General features: G+C 39.0%; 1 protein-coding gene across 2 annotated transcripts in view; it reads left to right on the top strand.

Moving 5' to 3' along the window:
• The window catches only part of ITGA4 (integrin subunit alpha 4), a 94865-nt gene that overhangs the window by 55852 nt on the left and 23005 nt on the right, over positions 1–16008 (top strand). For both annotated transcript variants that reach the window (XM_006151630.3, XM_027773108.1), the window contains 2 exons: positions 4330–4479; positions 7035–7111. In XM_006151630.3, coding sequence (XP_006151692.2) covers positions 4330–4479; positions 7035–7111 — 227 coding nt within the window. The remainder of the gene's footprint in view (positions 1–4329; positions 4480–7034; positions 7112–16008) is intronic.

The raw sequence follows: 16008 nt of genomic DNA, 5'->3' as shown, positions 1-16008 counted from the left end.
ATGGTTTCATGTTGAGATGATCATTTACCAAGTAATTTAATAAAAGCATCTCTATGTTTATGAAAAGTAACCAGAAATCTTAAATACTCTGGTTCACGCTCCAAATCTTATAGATACCATTTAATTAATAGTAGTCTAGTATTTGTTCCATAACTCCTTTTCCTTTTAATGTTGATTGGGGGACAATCGTACGATTTTCTAATTCCTTCCAAAAGTTCAACGGAATTTCTTCTAAGAAACTGCCATGGGGCCCAGCCATTAGCGTAATGGCTATGTCGCTGGACTCCCACATAGTCGACCGCGGTTCGAGTCCCGGGCCAGGTGGCTTAAAACTCACACTGGGCGCGTGTTCGTGCGTGCCCAAGATCCCGAGAGGAGAATGGAGGAGAAGGGATTGCGGTGTGGTCATCCCCCCTGGGGGGTGATTTCTCGCTTTCTGTCTCTCTGTCTTTCTGGCGAGAGCACACACCCTATAGCAAAAACATGTCCAAAAATAAATAAATAACTAAGAAACTGCCATTCAGTAATTCCTTGGTTGGCTTATATAGCTACATTTTGAAGCAACATATAAATAACAATGTATAAATAATTATGTCTAGGTGTTTTGCATACATGATGACATTTTATCATTGCAACAATAAGATATAGGAATTATCACCATTATCATCGTTGTTCCCATTTTCAGAGGAGATGACTGAGCCATTGACAGATTAAGCAACTTGCCCAAGGTTACACAGATAGTGATGGTTTCCTGATTTAACACCAGAGATCTACCTCCAGGCCATTTGCTTTTGACCACTGTGTGTGTGTGTGTGTGTGTGTGTGTGTGTGTGTGTAGCTAGAAAGATAATGTTGTAAATGAGAAGAAAGAGTACATCTTTTTTGTTTATAATTACATAAAGATTAATAGATATCATTTTTAAAATGTGGTGTGTGTCATCTTATTGACTTTATTGATTTTTATAAAAAAAAAAAAGCCATAGATCTAAGTAGCACAATAATCATCTGTATAATAGGTATTTTTTAACCTATTAGGGATTATTAATTGATGAACTCTGAAAATATTTTATATTTGCTTTTAAGAAGTAATTTTTAAGCCATAATCCAATCTCCAGTCTCTCAATAAATAGAAACCTATTCCACTTGTTATTAGTTGGTACATAGTCTGTTATTTACAATGTCATGGGATTACCTGAGGAACTTAACAAGCCTAAATATAGACTTTAATTATGGTTTAAGTTGATATATTTAGCCTGAGTGAAAACACTTGTGTTCTCTTTAATGGCCAAGGGGAACTATAGAATCTAGTTTCTAAAATGAAAAGAACCTGTAGAATGAAACAGGCATTTAGAAAGCAATATCAAACTGATTTTAAATTGTAATTAGTGTGAAAGACCAAAGACTGTGAACAACTCTTCAAAGTGTCTTTCAAGCAGAGGGATAATTCTAGTAATACCAAGAAAAGTAACAGCTGCATGAAGTTTCTACACTAGTTCTTAGTTCTCATGTAGGTGGACTGTATCTGCTGATAGGGAGCTATTGTCTCAAATCCAAAATAATTTCAACTTTTAATCTTTGTTATGCCTAAGTTATTTTCTTTATCGCTTTGCTGCCAACATGTTTTATTTCACGTCATTGCATTCTGTTATAAATCCTCATAAATCACTTACTAGTAAAATCTTAGTAGCTTCCCCTCTTAGATAAAGACAAAGAAATCTTTATGTTCAATACACTTTGGAAATTGCATTTCTGTTTAGGGAGAGCTCAGACAGGTGGTTTTCTTTCTTCTTTTTATAATTATTTTTTTAATTTATTTACCATAATTATTATTTTTTAAAATTGATATAGGCACTCACCAGAGAAAGACGGAGAGAAAGTGAGAAAGCAAGCTGCCAGTTCAGGGACTTGAGCTGGGATCAGCCATGTGGAAGTCCAGCGCCTTTAATCACCATACCACCTGCTGGCCTCCAGACAGGTTTTCCATTTGTTTGTTTTAAAGAGATTTTTGCTATAGTGTGCATGCACTCACTAGAAGGACAGAGAGACAAAAAGCAAGACAGTCACCCCTAAGGCTGGCCATGCCACAATCCCTTCTCCATTCTCCTCTCAGGGTTTAGGGCAAGCAGCATACTAACCATACTCACCCAGCATGAGTTCCAAGCCTCTGGTCTGACACTCAAACCACAGCTGACTGTATGAGTGTCTAGTGTTGTAACCACTATACCACCTGCTGGTCCCCAGACAGGTCTTTTTAAGAGATACTATGTTTTATACTTGGGGCCAGCAGATGACATAGCAGTTACATCGCTGGACTCAAACCGCAGTCAGCCGTGTGGGAGTCCAGCACTCTTAACCACCATGCCACCTGCTGGCCCTGACTTTTTTTTTTTTTGGAGAGGTTTTCGCTATAGGGCACGTGCACTCGCCAGACAGACAGAGACAGAGACAGAAAGCGAGAAATCGCCCCCCAGGGGGGATGGTCATGCCGCAATCCCTTCTCCTCCATTCTCCTCTCAGAATCTTGGGCACGCACGCACACATGCCCGGCGTGAGATTTAAGCCACCAGGTCTGAGACGCGAATCGCGGTCGACTACGTGGGAGTCCAGCGACATAGCCATTACGCTAACTGCTGGTTCCCATGGCCCTGACTTCTTGACTAGATAAATAAGAATAAGAATGAGGAATTCTGTGTATAAATGACTTAATATATTAAATTTAAATGAATGTTGGGGCCAGCAGGTGGTATAGTGGTTAAGATGATGAACTCCCACATGACTGACTACAGTTCGAGCTCCGGACCTGGTAGCCTGAAAATCATGCCAGGTGTATGTGCATGCGTGTGTATCCCAAATCCCAGGAGAATGGAGGAGAAGGAATTGCAGTGTGGCCATCACTCTTGAGGGGTGATTTTTCACTTTCCCTCTCTCTGCCTCTGTCTCTCTCTCTAGCAGGTGCAGGCACTCTATGGCAAAAAACAAACTTTTTTTGAAGAATGCTATTATATAGAGAGCAGACTAGAACTTGAATAGGTTACAGTTCCTGTGTAATTGTTAAATCAAGAGCTCTTTCTTGTCAAGTATGGAGACATAAAAAGCTTTAACAACTACAACAACAAATAAAACGATCAGTAAGTGACTAGGATATAAAATTACATATATAAAATATCCCAATCATAATCTGTTATTATAATGTTGAAAGGTCCATAAAGAATAATAGAAAGGCTGTTTCATGATAAATATGGAGTCGAATGAATCAAATTAAATCAAAATTTTGTAGGCCACATTTTTTAAGAACTTGATTCAATTGGGAGAGAAAGCATTTTTCTACAAGTTTACTATAGAGTAATGTTAAATGGAATAAAATGTTGATCAACATTTTGAAATTATTTTCAAAGAGGCTAAAATGGAAGATATTTATGTCTTAATGTCAGAAGAAACATGTCCAATTGTAGACCTTTGTAACTTTTATTGGATGATTATGGCTTACTCTTTTTATGTTTTTCATGAAAAACATAAATGCATTGGTAATGCAAAACATAATATGTTCAATTTTTTTTAACAATTTAATTAAGAGGTAAGTTTGTCAAATCTTGTTTGCTTATTTTTGTATTTTATGAAAGAGAGGTGTGGGAACAAAGGGAGAGGATGAGAAGGACACCTGCAATGGGATCTTTTTTTTTTTTTAGAGAAAGCTTTTTGCTATAGGGCGCTTGCACTTGCCAGAGAGACAGACAGAAAGCTAGAAGTCACTCCCCAGGGGGAATAGCCATGCTGCAGTCCCTTCTCCTCCATTCTCCTCTCGGGATCTTGGGCACGCACACACACACACACACACGTGCCAGAGTGAGTTTAAGCCACCAGGTCCAGGACTCGAACTGTGATAGACTACATGGGAGTCCAGCGACATAGCCATTACACTAACTGCCAGTCCCTGCAATTGGATCTTCATGCAGAGATCTACCCCAACTCAGTCAGTGGAGCTCACAAGGGAGCGTGTGCCCGCTATGTACAGGGAGACCTCAGGACAGGAACCTGCGACATTCCCATGTGGCTTCAACACTGGGGAGCATTGTATTACCTAGCAATGGGTGGTTATATTACAACAATATACATTTTTATTTTTAAAACAGCCTCCTTTACAAGTAGGAGTGGCGGAAAAAAATCAACTAAATCATTTAAAGATTAAGAGTTTGTCTTGGTTTCCATGTGTTATATTTTGCCTTATGTAGGAGAGGAGATTGATATATGTACCGTATATGACTGTCTATGTATATGCACACCCACGCACTTATTTTCAGTATTGATTCATATGACTTTTAATTTCATTAGAAAGATGTGCGAGACATCCTCACTCCAATTCAGATTGAAGCTGCTTACCACCTGGGACAACATGTCATCAATAAACGAAGCACAGAGGAATTCCCACCACTTCAGCCAATTCTTCAGCAGAAGAAAGAAAAAGACATGATTATAAAAACGGTGGGGAAATTTTCCTTTCTTGCCAACATTACATAACATACAAGACTTTCTATTTGGAAAGTCATAATTCTGGATAAATGAACTATATGAATTTTAAAACTCTTTTCATGAATGTTTTATAAAACTAGATCTATAGTTTATTTTCTGTTTTTCTTTATTTTTTTATATTCCCATTAGGATACTGAACTTAATATTTTTAAATATACATTTAATCACAGCAGTGGTTTCCCATATATACATTTTTAAAACATTTTCTCTATATATATGTATTTTTTTAAACTGTCTCCACTTCTTTGAAGTGAAGAAAATATGTTACTAGAGATACACCATCCTGGAAGCAAGTCACGCTCACTTCAATGAAGGACTCTCTTCAGTGCTGTCATGTATGCTGAGTTTATCTTCTTTCTCATTTCCTGTCTTCTTCTCTCGTATTTTCTCTCCTCATGTTACCCAGGTTCGTGCATCTCTTTTTAGTCAGATTTCCTTGTTGGATTTTACTCGTTATTTATAAACATATGTATTTAGGTTATACAATTTCTCTTTTTAAATTTCATTACATGCTTTTTAGTAGAACTAATTGTATTTTTGAAGAGCCTTTATTCTAACTGCTAGTGAACTGCTTTTTCTAAATTTATCTAAAACCATTTCAGTTCCATGGAATGTATTTGCTCTCAGAAGTCCCTTTACTGTCCACAACACAAGGCATAGCCAACAGAGTGTGTTCAAGCAGGGTACAGAGCGTTCATTACCATGTTCACTAATGATAGGCAGGATGTAAAAGATGAAAGGGACATTTAAAGGTCTCGTTCGTATCCTGTCCAGCCTAAACTGCCCTTAAGTCACTTTAAGATATTTGAGCTTACAATAACCACTCTCTAGTCTAGAATACAAGATCAAATGAAGATAATAACTTACAAGCAAATTTTCTTCATTTTCATCAACTATTTTTAATTGTCTTTAATAAGGAAAATCTCAATATTGTAAGTACACAAGCCCAACCATAGTCATTTGTAGCTTTGAATTAATGTACATTTTGATTCTTGGAACAGGCTCTTTTACAAGTAAGAGTGTCAGAAAAAAATTTAATTAATTATGTGGAGAAAGATTTCTACTTCTTCTCACCAGATATAGGCATTCTGTGGTCAGACACCCTATTTGACAGTGTTCTGGTGACTTCCCACTTCATGTGCCTGGCTCTTTTTGTTTTCTAGATTTTTCTTTTCTTCTGCCTCTTTCCTTTTTTTTTTAACCTATTCCTTTTATCTTAATTTCTTTCTGTCTGTCTCCATTTATGAGTGTGTGTGTGTGTGTGTGTGTGTGTGCATGTGAGTGTGTGTGTGTGAGTGTGTGAGTGTGTGTGTAACTTAAACCTTAGGTCTTCCCATGTACCTTGTAGTATCTACAGGTCTATGGATTTTATTACAGTGCCCAGAGTTAAAGAAATTATGAAACCTTTACTAAAATTTTATTCAATGTTTCCTTCAAATAAAATTTCTATATGTAGCTATTTTCAGTGAATATAAAATTACTATACTTCCATCTGCCAAAATTCAGTAAGTGCCATACTTACGTGTAATAGATGGAATCAAACTGCAGCACCAAGAAATTGAGAGGAACTCACTCTGAAATGTCTCGGCAGATATTTTCCAATTATCTGTTTAGTGCCTTTTATTTAACTTTTTTCTCAATTTTTTTTGAGAGGTTTTTGCTATAGGGTGTGTGCGCTCGCCAGACAGACAGAGAGAGACAGAGAGACAGAAAGCGAGAAATCACCCCCCAGGGAAGATGGTCACGCCACAATCCCTTCTCCTCCATTCTCCTCTTGGGATCTTGGGCATGCTTGCACACGTGCCCGGCGTGAGTTTTAAGCCACCAGGTCCGGGATGCGAACCACAGTCGACTACGTGGGAGTCCAGCGACATAGCCATTACGCTAACTGCTGGTTCCCGACTTTTTTCTCAAATTTATTTCACCTAACAAATTTGGGCTTTAAATTGACCTCTTGGAAGAACTTAGTCCCTTTAGCTCTGCAGTTGTTTGTCATTTGGCCTACTAATTCTCAAATGAAACTCTTTCATAAAGATAGAATAAGAAGTTATTGATTTGATGTGTTAATTTCATGTTCCTCCTGCATCACAGATGTTTACTTTTTAAAATATGTAAAAATATACTTACTGAGACAAGTAGATGGCATAATGGTTATGTCACTGGACTCCCACATAGTCAAATGTGGTTCAAATCCCAAACCCTGTGGATTAAAACTCACACTGGGTACGTGTGCATGCATGCCCAAAATCTTGAGAAGAGAATGGAGGAAAAGGGATTGTGACATGGCGCTCCTCCTTCGGGGTTGATTTCTCATTTTCTGTCTCTCAGTCTCTCTCCATCTCTCTGGTGAGAACACATATCCAAAAGCCAAAAATCTCTCTCTTAAAAAAAAAAATACACACACACACACACACACACACACACACACACACATATATATATATATATATATATTCACACTTACTGATTCAACTAAAATAAAAAATATTGTCACATTTTATTTCCAGATAAACTTTGCAAGATTTTGTGCCCACGAAAATTGTTCTGCTGATTTACAGGTTTCTGCAAAAATTGGATTTTTCAAGTAAGTATAGCATACTCTCTATTATTCAAGATAGGGTAGTGGGTGCTTGCATATGGTTTCAAAGAGACAAGACCAAGAATTATAACACTTGAGAATTAGCAACATTTAAAGTACTAGAATGAACAGTGATCTATTTAGAGAGATGAAATGATTTATACGTTGTAATAAGCATACATTAAGAGCATCACTCTTAGACAAGCCAATTGTGTAATGATTACATCACTAAACTCCCACTTGGCCAACCACAGTTCAAGTACCAGACCCTGAGGCTTGAAACTGATGCTGGGCGCATATGCATGTGTGCCCCAAATCGTGAGAGTGAAGGAGAAGGGATTGCAGCACAGCCATCGACGCTGGGGGAGGGGGAGAGGGGGGCAGGTGATTTCTTTTTTTTTTCTTTTTTTTTAGAGAAAGATTTTTGCTATAGGGCGTGTGCACTCACCAGAAAGACAGAGACAGAGTGACAGAAAGCAAGAAATCACCCCTGGGGTGGGGGGGATAGCCATGCCTCAATCCCTTCTCTTCCATTCTCCTCTCGGGAATCTTAGGCACGCATGTACAAGCACCCAACGTGAGTTTAAGCCCCTGGGTCCGGGACTTGAACCGCAGTCAGCTACATGGGAGTCCAGCGACATAGCCATTATGCTAACTGCTGGTCCCCCTGTGGGGGGTGATTTCTCACTTTCTATCTCTCTGTCTCTCTGGAGAGTGCACATGCCCTATCACATAAATCTCTCCCCCAAAAGAAAGAATATCACTCTTCAAAAACTGAGAAAGAATATAGATGCACCAAAGCTTTATAAAGTATGCTGTGTACAGTGTATTGACTTCTTCCATAGGAGAGAGAGGTAGAGGGAAGGACAGCATGAGGGAAGGGAGAGGGGAGAAGAAACAGGGAGTGAGGAAGGTACCCCCACCTTGGTCTTTATGCTAAGCTCTACCCCCAGCCTCACTCAGTCAGGATCACGAGTTTGTGTGCATGACTGGCATGAACAGGGAGACCTTAGGATATGAACCTGGGATCTTCCTATGTGGCCTCAGCACGGGAGAGACTTGCACTATTGCTATGATTTTGTACTGGCCTAAAGCCTGTTTTAATGTCATTGACCACTCAGAAGATATTTCAGGATTTAATTATAGGTTGAGTAATCACTGTAATAATAGTTACGTTTTAAACACTTGTTAAGTGTCTGTTAATAGAGGTTGTTGGCAACATGAGCCTTCACTACATAGTGCTTACTGCTTTTTCTTTTTTCTTCTTTTTAAAATTTATTTATTTTTTTCATTTCATTTTCTTCCATACATTCTATCACATTATTATTTGTCTTACAAAATGGATATTTCGACAGGTGAACATTTCTCCCTAGTACTGTTGATGAAACCACGAAATATCTTCAACAGATAATACCACACCTCTTTGTGCCATTAATGCTTTGCTTCCCTGTCCCTCCCCCAAATGTCCTTCCTCAGACCCTCCTCTTTCACACACACTCTATCTGGTATTTACATCTATATATTGCGTTTCTATATGCTTACTGCTTTTTCATGCAGAGAATAGGTTATGTCATTTAGACTGATATACAGAACCATCCATGTATTGTTCATTTTAAAGGGAAGAAACCAACTTGCTCTTCTAAATTCATAAGTGGGGAAACAATGAAAAATAAATATATGTAATATGCTTAGAACGGTATCTAGAACATAGTGAAAACTAGATAAATACTGGTTGCTGTTATTTTATTGTGGAAAATAAACCATTGTCATTTGGTTTTATATCTAGATCCCCTATATTCAAAATGCTTTGCATATGAAAGAGAAATAAAAATGAGAACCAGAGAGAGCAAATCCACACTTCAGATTGAGGGTTAACTGTTCATGGGACATGAAAGAGGGGAAAGGGATATGCCAGTGACAGGGCAGGAAAATGAAAAACTATTTTGGGGGTTAGGATATAAAGTTTGATTTGAGGCACATTGAATATAGTGCGACTTCTTTACATAGCTTTCCACCTGAAAATATAGCTCAGGATTATATTTGGAAATTCTTCTACACATTAGTGACTTATGAGATTGCTCAAAGAACTAAGGATACAATCTTGTAGTATAGTTTTATTTAAACAGCTGCAAATGAGTAAGGATTCCCTGTAGGAATCTGAACAGGTATCTTCAGAGAACTACAAGGAGAACCCAGTTCATGGGGAAATAACCAATGGAGAATATTTAAAAAGGAACTTCATTGTATAAGATTTTGTACAGGTCACATCGCAGAATAACTAAGGAAAGGTCATGGACGTTGATGTAAAATGTAACCAATGGAGAAAAAAGGGTATCACTGACAAGCTTTGAGATGGAAATCTCAGTGCAGTAGTAGCTAAATGAGAAGTCTAGTGATTAAGGAAAATAGCATGTAATGGAAACAAGTAGGTGCAGTTAAATATTTCATACTTGTCAGATGTTATTTAATCTTGGGGAGATGAAAGTGTGAGGGTCAAAGACAGAGAAAGAATAAAATGGAGAGAGAGAAGCCTCCAGCTTATATCCCAGGGGATGCTTTCAGTCCCTACCTAAACTCTCCTTTTTTTTTTTCAGATTTTTGACATAGGGTGCCTGGCACTCGTCAGAGAGAGAGAGAGAGACAGTGAGTGGGAAAGTGAGAAATCACTCCTCTCAGGGAATGGCCACAGTGAAATCCCTTCTGCTCTCCTCTCAGAATTTTGTGCATGCTTACACACACATCTGGCATGATTTTCAAACTTCCAGGTCTGGGAATCAAACCACAGTTGGCCATGTGGGAGACCAGTGCCTTAACCACCATGCAACCTGCTGGCTCTGTGAACTCTCGTTATTTATTTATTTATTTTTAGGAAAGGTTTTTGGTATAGGGCACATGCACTTGCCAAAAAGACACAGGGAGACAGAGAGACAGAAAGCGAGAAATCAGCCCCCAGGAAGTGATGGCCATCCTGCAATCCCTTCTCCTCTATTCTCCTCTCGAGATCTTGGGCACGCATGCACATGTGCCCAGTGTGAGTTTAAGTCACTGGTTCCGGGACTTGAACCATGGTTGACTACATGGGAATCCAGTGATACAGCCATTATGCCAGCTGCTGGTCCCAACTCTCATCTTAAGCATATGACAGCTACTCCCTTCCTCTATGGAACATCTTTTTCTTTAATTTCCATGTTGCCATTCTGTTCTCTTTCTTCTCCTTCTTCACTTTTTCTAACCAATGTGTTCTTAGTGGTCTCTGGAGGATCTTTGATTCTTGCCTTCTTTGACCCTTTCTCTCATCAGCAGAATGATTTTCAAACCACCAGTCCAGGTCTTGAACTGCAGTTGGCCATGTGGGAATACAGCCCCTTAATTTTCATGCCAACTGCTGGCCCAAGCTCATTATGATTTAAGTGGCAGTCAACAAACTATAGGGCACCATTTCCCATGGTGTGGTCTTTGAGTCACCTTCATGGGAACCACTTGGGATGCTTGATAGAATTGCAACCTCCAAGCCTAGACCATCTAAATCAGAATCAGTGAAAGGGAGGCTAGAAATCTCCATTTTAAGATGCAAATTAAGGGGGCAGCAGGTGGCATAGTGGTTAAGGTGCTGAACTCTTACGTGGTCAACTATGGTTCAAGTCTCAGACCATGCAGCTTGAAACTTGCACCAGACACGTGTGCATGCATCCCTGAAATTCCAAGAGGAAAGGAGAGGAGTAGGGATTCTGGCAGGTCATGCCCTGGGGGATGATTTCTCACTTTTTGTCTCTGTCTCTGTGGTGAGCATGCGTGCACTCTAGCAAAAACCTCTTTAAAAAAATACATGTTAAGATATCTCTAAGATCCTGTCACACTGATAACTGGGAACTGATGCTGTGGTGGTAAAGAGCTGCAAATTTGCAGTCAAACTGACCTGGTTCAAATCCTCTAGCTACCATTTATTTGCTGGATGATCTTTTTAAAGAAGTCCTTTAGCCTCTCAAAATCTCTTTTCCTCAATGTTAAGTAGGTAAAAATAACACCTACTTCTTAAGATTGTTCTAAAAATAAAATGCAAGCAATACTTCAAACTAGGTACATAGCACAAATTCTGGCACAAGTGAAGGTTTGTTAAAAGTTTCACTATGTGGGACCAGCAGTTAGAGTTAAGGGCTATGTCGCTGGACTCCCACATAGTTGACCGCGGTTTGCGTCCCGGACCCGGTGGCTTAAAACTCACGCCGGGCGCGTGTGCGTACATGCCCAAGATCCCGAGAGGAGAATGGAGAGGAAGGGATTGTTTAAGGGACAGTGATGCAGCAGTAAAATACAACATTTTATAAGGTTGATCTGTAAGGGAAGGTTCTGGGTTCACATCCCAGGATCTCTCTGAGTATGCCAGACACACTTGTGCCAAGGATCTGGATCCAGCTGAGTCTGGAGTGTATCGTGGCATCCAGGCTCTGTTGGGATTGCTCACTCTCACTTACTCTCTTATTCTCTCTCTCCGACTTTACTCAAGTAAAGATAATTAAGCTAAAGTTGGGCCATGAAACAAAATATTAGAGTTCTAAACATTTCTTCGCATATATACTCATTATTTGTCCAGAGCTTGAAGTGGCTTGAATACCAGTGTAAAGTTGTAGGCACCAACTCTCTTTCTTATCAGTTAGAAAAGTCACCGACTATTGCATTAGGTAACTTATGATAACTTGTCTGAGGAATGTCCAAATGAAAATTCTTGTAATTAATGTCTTGAGCCTATAGTGAAAGGTTCTGATAAAGTGCTTTGCATTTTTAGTAAATTATACTCGATCAGACAAAACTATGCCTCTCCCACATGTGTCCTATATTCTCTTCTCAGTAGCAGTAGGCAAATGGTGACCATATGTTCGATGTATTCCACCAGCTATAACTCCAATGACACTTAAGGCATTTATGTGCCCCAGAGCTATAAACCTGCTTAGGTAAATGTATTTACTCAGCAAAGAACATGAGTTTCTGAAGACTGTAATAATAAACTGCCAATACTACACTAAACCAAGCTTATGTACAGTCTCATGTTTTCATTAAGTGGAGGCCTCCACCAGTATGTCTAAATTTTCAGGACAATAAACCACATCCAGATGGACTTCCATTTTAAAATAATGATGAATAAACTTGACTACATCGAGATTCCACGTATAATAACAGGTATTACTCATTACATATTAGGTTGAAAATCAAATCATTCATACAGATTACTGACATAAATGACACTATTCTATAGCTCAGTCATGCTTCCAGGGTAAGTAATGCAGGCTTCCCTGACTAATTTTGTATCTTTTAGGATGCTTCTAACTGCAAGTTATAGAATATCTAATAGTTATTGAAGCGATAAAGACATTTATGTTTTACATAATGAGCAGTCTGGAGGAGGGAGGAGATTGTCACGGTTTAGATGAGCAGCTAACAAAGACTGGACATTTATGTTATCTTTTTAGTTCTCTTGGCCTTTTTCTCCTGGTCAAAACGTGGTTGCAGCAGCACCATGGTTCTAAGCAAGAAAAAGGGGGACAGCCTCTCTTGAGGCTGCCTTTCCAGGAAGGGAAGTACCTGATCAGACTTACTCTGTTTAACCAGAACTGTGTCACATGGTATCACCCTTGAATCTATCATGGTTAAAGGAGAATGGAGCCATAATCACATTAGATCCATCATTACTCATTCCCTAAGGCCAAAATAGATATTGTCTTCTGAAGTATCAGAAAAATCCAGGGTTCTTTGAACAGTTAAAAAGAGGAAAGACTCATTGGATGGGCAATGAACAATGAGCAACTGCCACTACATTTTTAATCCCTCGGAGAGCTTATTTCATGATATTGTCCACTTTTTAAAATGAAGATAGTAGGAATACAGGCCTCACTGACCTCATGTTTGGGGAGGATGAACTATGTACTTTATACACTGAAACATGCTCTCACCAGTTCAGTCTTACAGCCCAAGTTCTGCTGTTCTCCCCTTGACCTCAGTGAGTTTGCTCTATTTAATAAAATGTTCTTAAATGTCAGATTACATTTCAGTAGACAAGAACTTGTTAGCATTTTCTTTTCTTCCCGAAGTTAGTAGTAAAGGAAAAAAAGAGGGTACAATTTTTGTTGGTCCCGTAGGCCATTTGCTGTAGGCTACAGTTTTGTCAAATAAATGAGACATGTGTCTTGACACCGTGAAGCATGGTATCAGTTTACATTCTATTTTGTTCTAGCATCTTGCTTTAAAACAAGATAACTACACAGCCCTAATTCATTTTGTCAAGGCAAAGTGCATTCATTATACTAAGACTTGGGGAACATTTCTTAGAAAATAAGACAGTATTATTCACTCAGGAAAAGCATAGAGTCCTGTGTGCAATACATCAATTTTCTATCTTTCTTCTTTCACTTATTAAGTCATGATTCCGTATGTGCACAGTACCTTGATTTGTTTAAGTTACATGGACTCTAGGCTGCTTTGTAAATTTCAAGTCTGCATTTTGCATGCTTTAATGGAGAATGAACTGTGAGTCCCAGGGAAAGCGCTGGTTCAGTGTTGTCGCACTTCCAGATGTGCACCTGGTCCTTTATTATGTCTCGCATAGAAAGCTGGTGGATGTCTTTCCGACAGCATCTTGTTAATGAGTCAAGATACAGTATGATGTATTCTTTTAAAAAAAATAGTAGAATTATAACTATGGTAATGTAGCAAAGTATCTTAAAAATGGAAAATAAACCAAGAGTCTAGTTGCTGAAATGTGAACGAACATTGTGTTTCTCTTTAATTTGCTGTTGTCTTGAAACCTCGCTGTTTATGCAGAAGCTTTCACCTTCTGTTGCTTGTCTAAGTGCCAACTTCTCTCCCTAAGGTGTTCAGTGACTAATGCTTTGGTTACAAGCCAGAATATTTTATAAATGTCTATTTCTAGGCAGCTCTTCTACAAGTCTTAATTAAACTTTAATGTCAAGTTGAAGTTTACTTTTAGAACCTCCTTGGTTCCTTTACTTGTAATGCGATTATAGAATAGTAGGGAGAATGTAGGACAACCATGTTCCCACACACTTCCTCTCTCTCATTTAACACAGTGTGGCCAGATGAGTACTCCCTTAGCCCAATGGTGTACAACACAGGGACAAGCAAATCATAGCCACGTCCTAAAATGCTGAGGTAGTGCACTCAATCAGTCCGCAACCTTAAAATGAAAGCTAGAGCTCAGAATGACTGCCTCGTCACTATACACACTCCTCCAGAAATACCCAGTCTCTCAGGATCAGAAGCTAGACATGGTTTCACTGAAGTTCATTTTCAGTAGTACTAAGGGAGTAGTTTAAGGACTGTGGGGTCATTTTCTCTAATGCCGTTTAGCTTCCAAGAGTGAATCCTATGCCTTCTGAAATAATGAAGCTTCCATTATAGTCAGAATAATACAGAATAGATTTTTTTTTGAGAGGTTTTTGCTATAGGGCGTGTGCGCTCGCCAGAAAGACAGAGAGAGACAGAAAGAAAGCGAGAAATCACTCCTGGGGGGTGGGGGAGGGGGATGGCCATGCCGCAATCCCTTCTCCTCCATTCTCCTCTCACCATCTTGGACATGCACGCACACGTGCCCAGTGTGAGTTTAAGCCACCAGGTCCAGGACTCGAACCATGGTCGACTACATGGGAGTCCAGCAACAGAGCCATTATGCCAACCGCTGGTCCCCAGAATAGATTTTAATTAAATACAGTGATGTTATGTTGTACGTTATTCGAAATGAGTTGCCCTCATCAATCAGGTTGTTCTATAGCAGGAGCTAGTTAAATATTTTAGACTTTGTGACACAGAGATCTCTGCCTCCAAAACTCAACTTTGCTGTTGTAGTGTAAAAGTAAAGCATATTTAATGACCTTTAAATATTAAGTAAACTGCCTAGTTTCTTAGAGCTATATATTTGAGTTAAAAAGTGGGAAAAGTGTCCAAAATTCTCATTTTGTTTGCACATTCTGGGGTTTATAATAATTAATAATTTACTTCTCAAAAACTATATTCCCTTTGATTTTCCATGGTCATATGATGATGACATTAGTGTATAGGTTAATTCAATAGGTGTGTTATCACTGGAATATTAGGCAGTGTGGGAGGGGTACAGATGACATGAATGTGATAGTGCTAGGTATTTATTTTATCTTAATGAAGCAGTTGGCATTTCTATGCCATGAGAGAAAAGATAATTATGACCACAAAGCTAAAATCTGACAAAATTTATATTGATGAGTTCATGAACTTTTGAGTTTGTTTCTGACTTCCATGAGTGAAAAAGAAAGAGAACACATACCCTCAACAGGGTCCTGATACTGTGATCCACCCCGGCCTTCAGCCAGCCAAGATCATGGGCAAGCTTGTGTTTGGTGTACTCAGGGAGGTCTTCGGACTTGAACTGGGAATCTTCTCACAGAGGATTGCCTCATAGTGTCATGTTTTACTGCTGTACCACATGTAGTCCCAGATTTCATAATGACTTTGAATAGTCAGTAACTCATCCAATAATTTCCTACTTTTCTGACATCTTTCTTAAGTACAACCCGACTGTTCTCTATGCTGGATACATACACACGTATGTATATCCACCTGTATGTTTTGAACACTAACTGTTTTCCTAGGCTCAGAGAAAATACTGATGATCATACTCCAACATGTGTACTCCAAGAGAACTTGAGTCTAGTATCGAGAGAAACCATACAGTGACTTGTGATTGTGAAAAAGTTGCATTAAAGAGGTGCTTTGTGTACTTCGGGAGACGAAGAAGCCACCCCCTGACCCTGGTGAGGGGACAAGCAGTACAGGATGACAGTGGTTTGTGATGAGTACCAGCTGGGAGAATCTCTAAGCATTAATGAAGTTTAAGCTAAATTTTGAAAAATAAGCACAAA

Source organism: Tupaia chinensis, unplaced genomic scaffold (genome assembly GCF_000334495.1).
Source record: "Tupaia chinensis unplaced genomic scaffold, TupChi_1.0 Scaffold000322_1, whole genome shotgun sequence".
NCBI lineage: Eukaryota > Metazoa > Chordata > Mammalia > Scandentia > Tupaiidae > Tupaia > Tupaia belangeri.
Note: the sequence above shows the minus strand (reverse complement) of the source record. Positions and strands in the feature narration are given on the sequence as shown.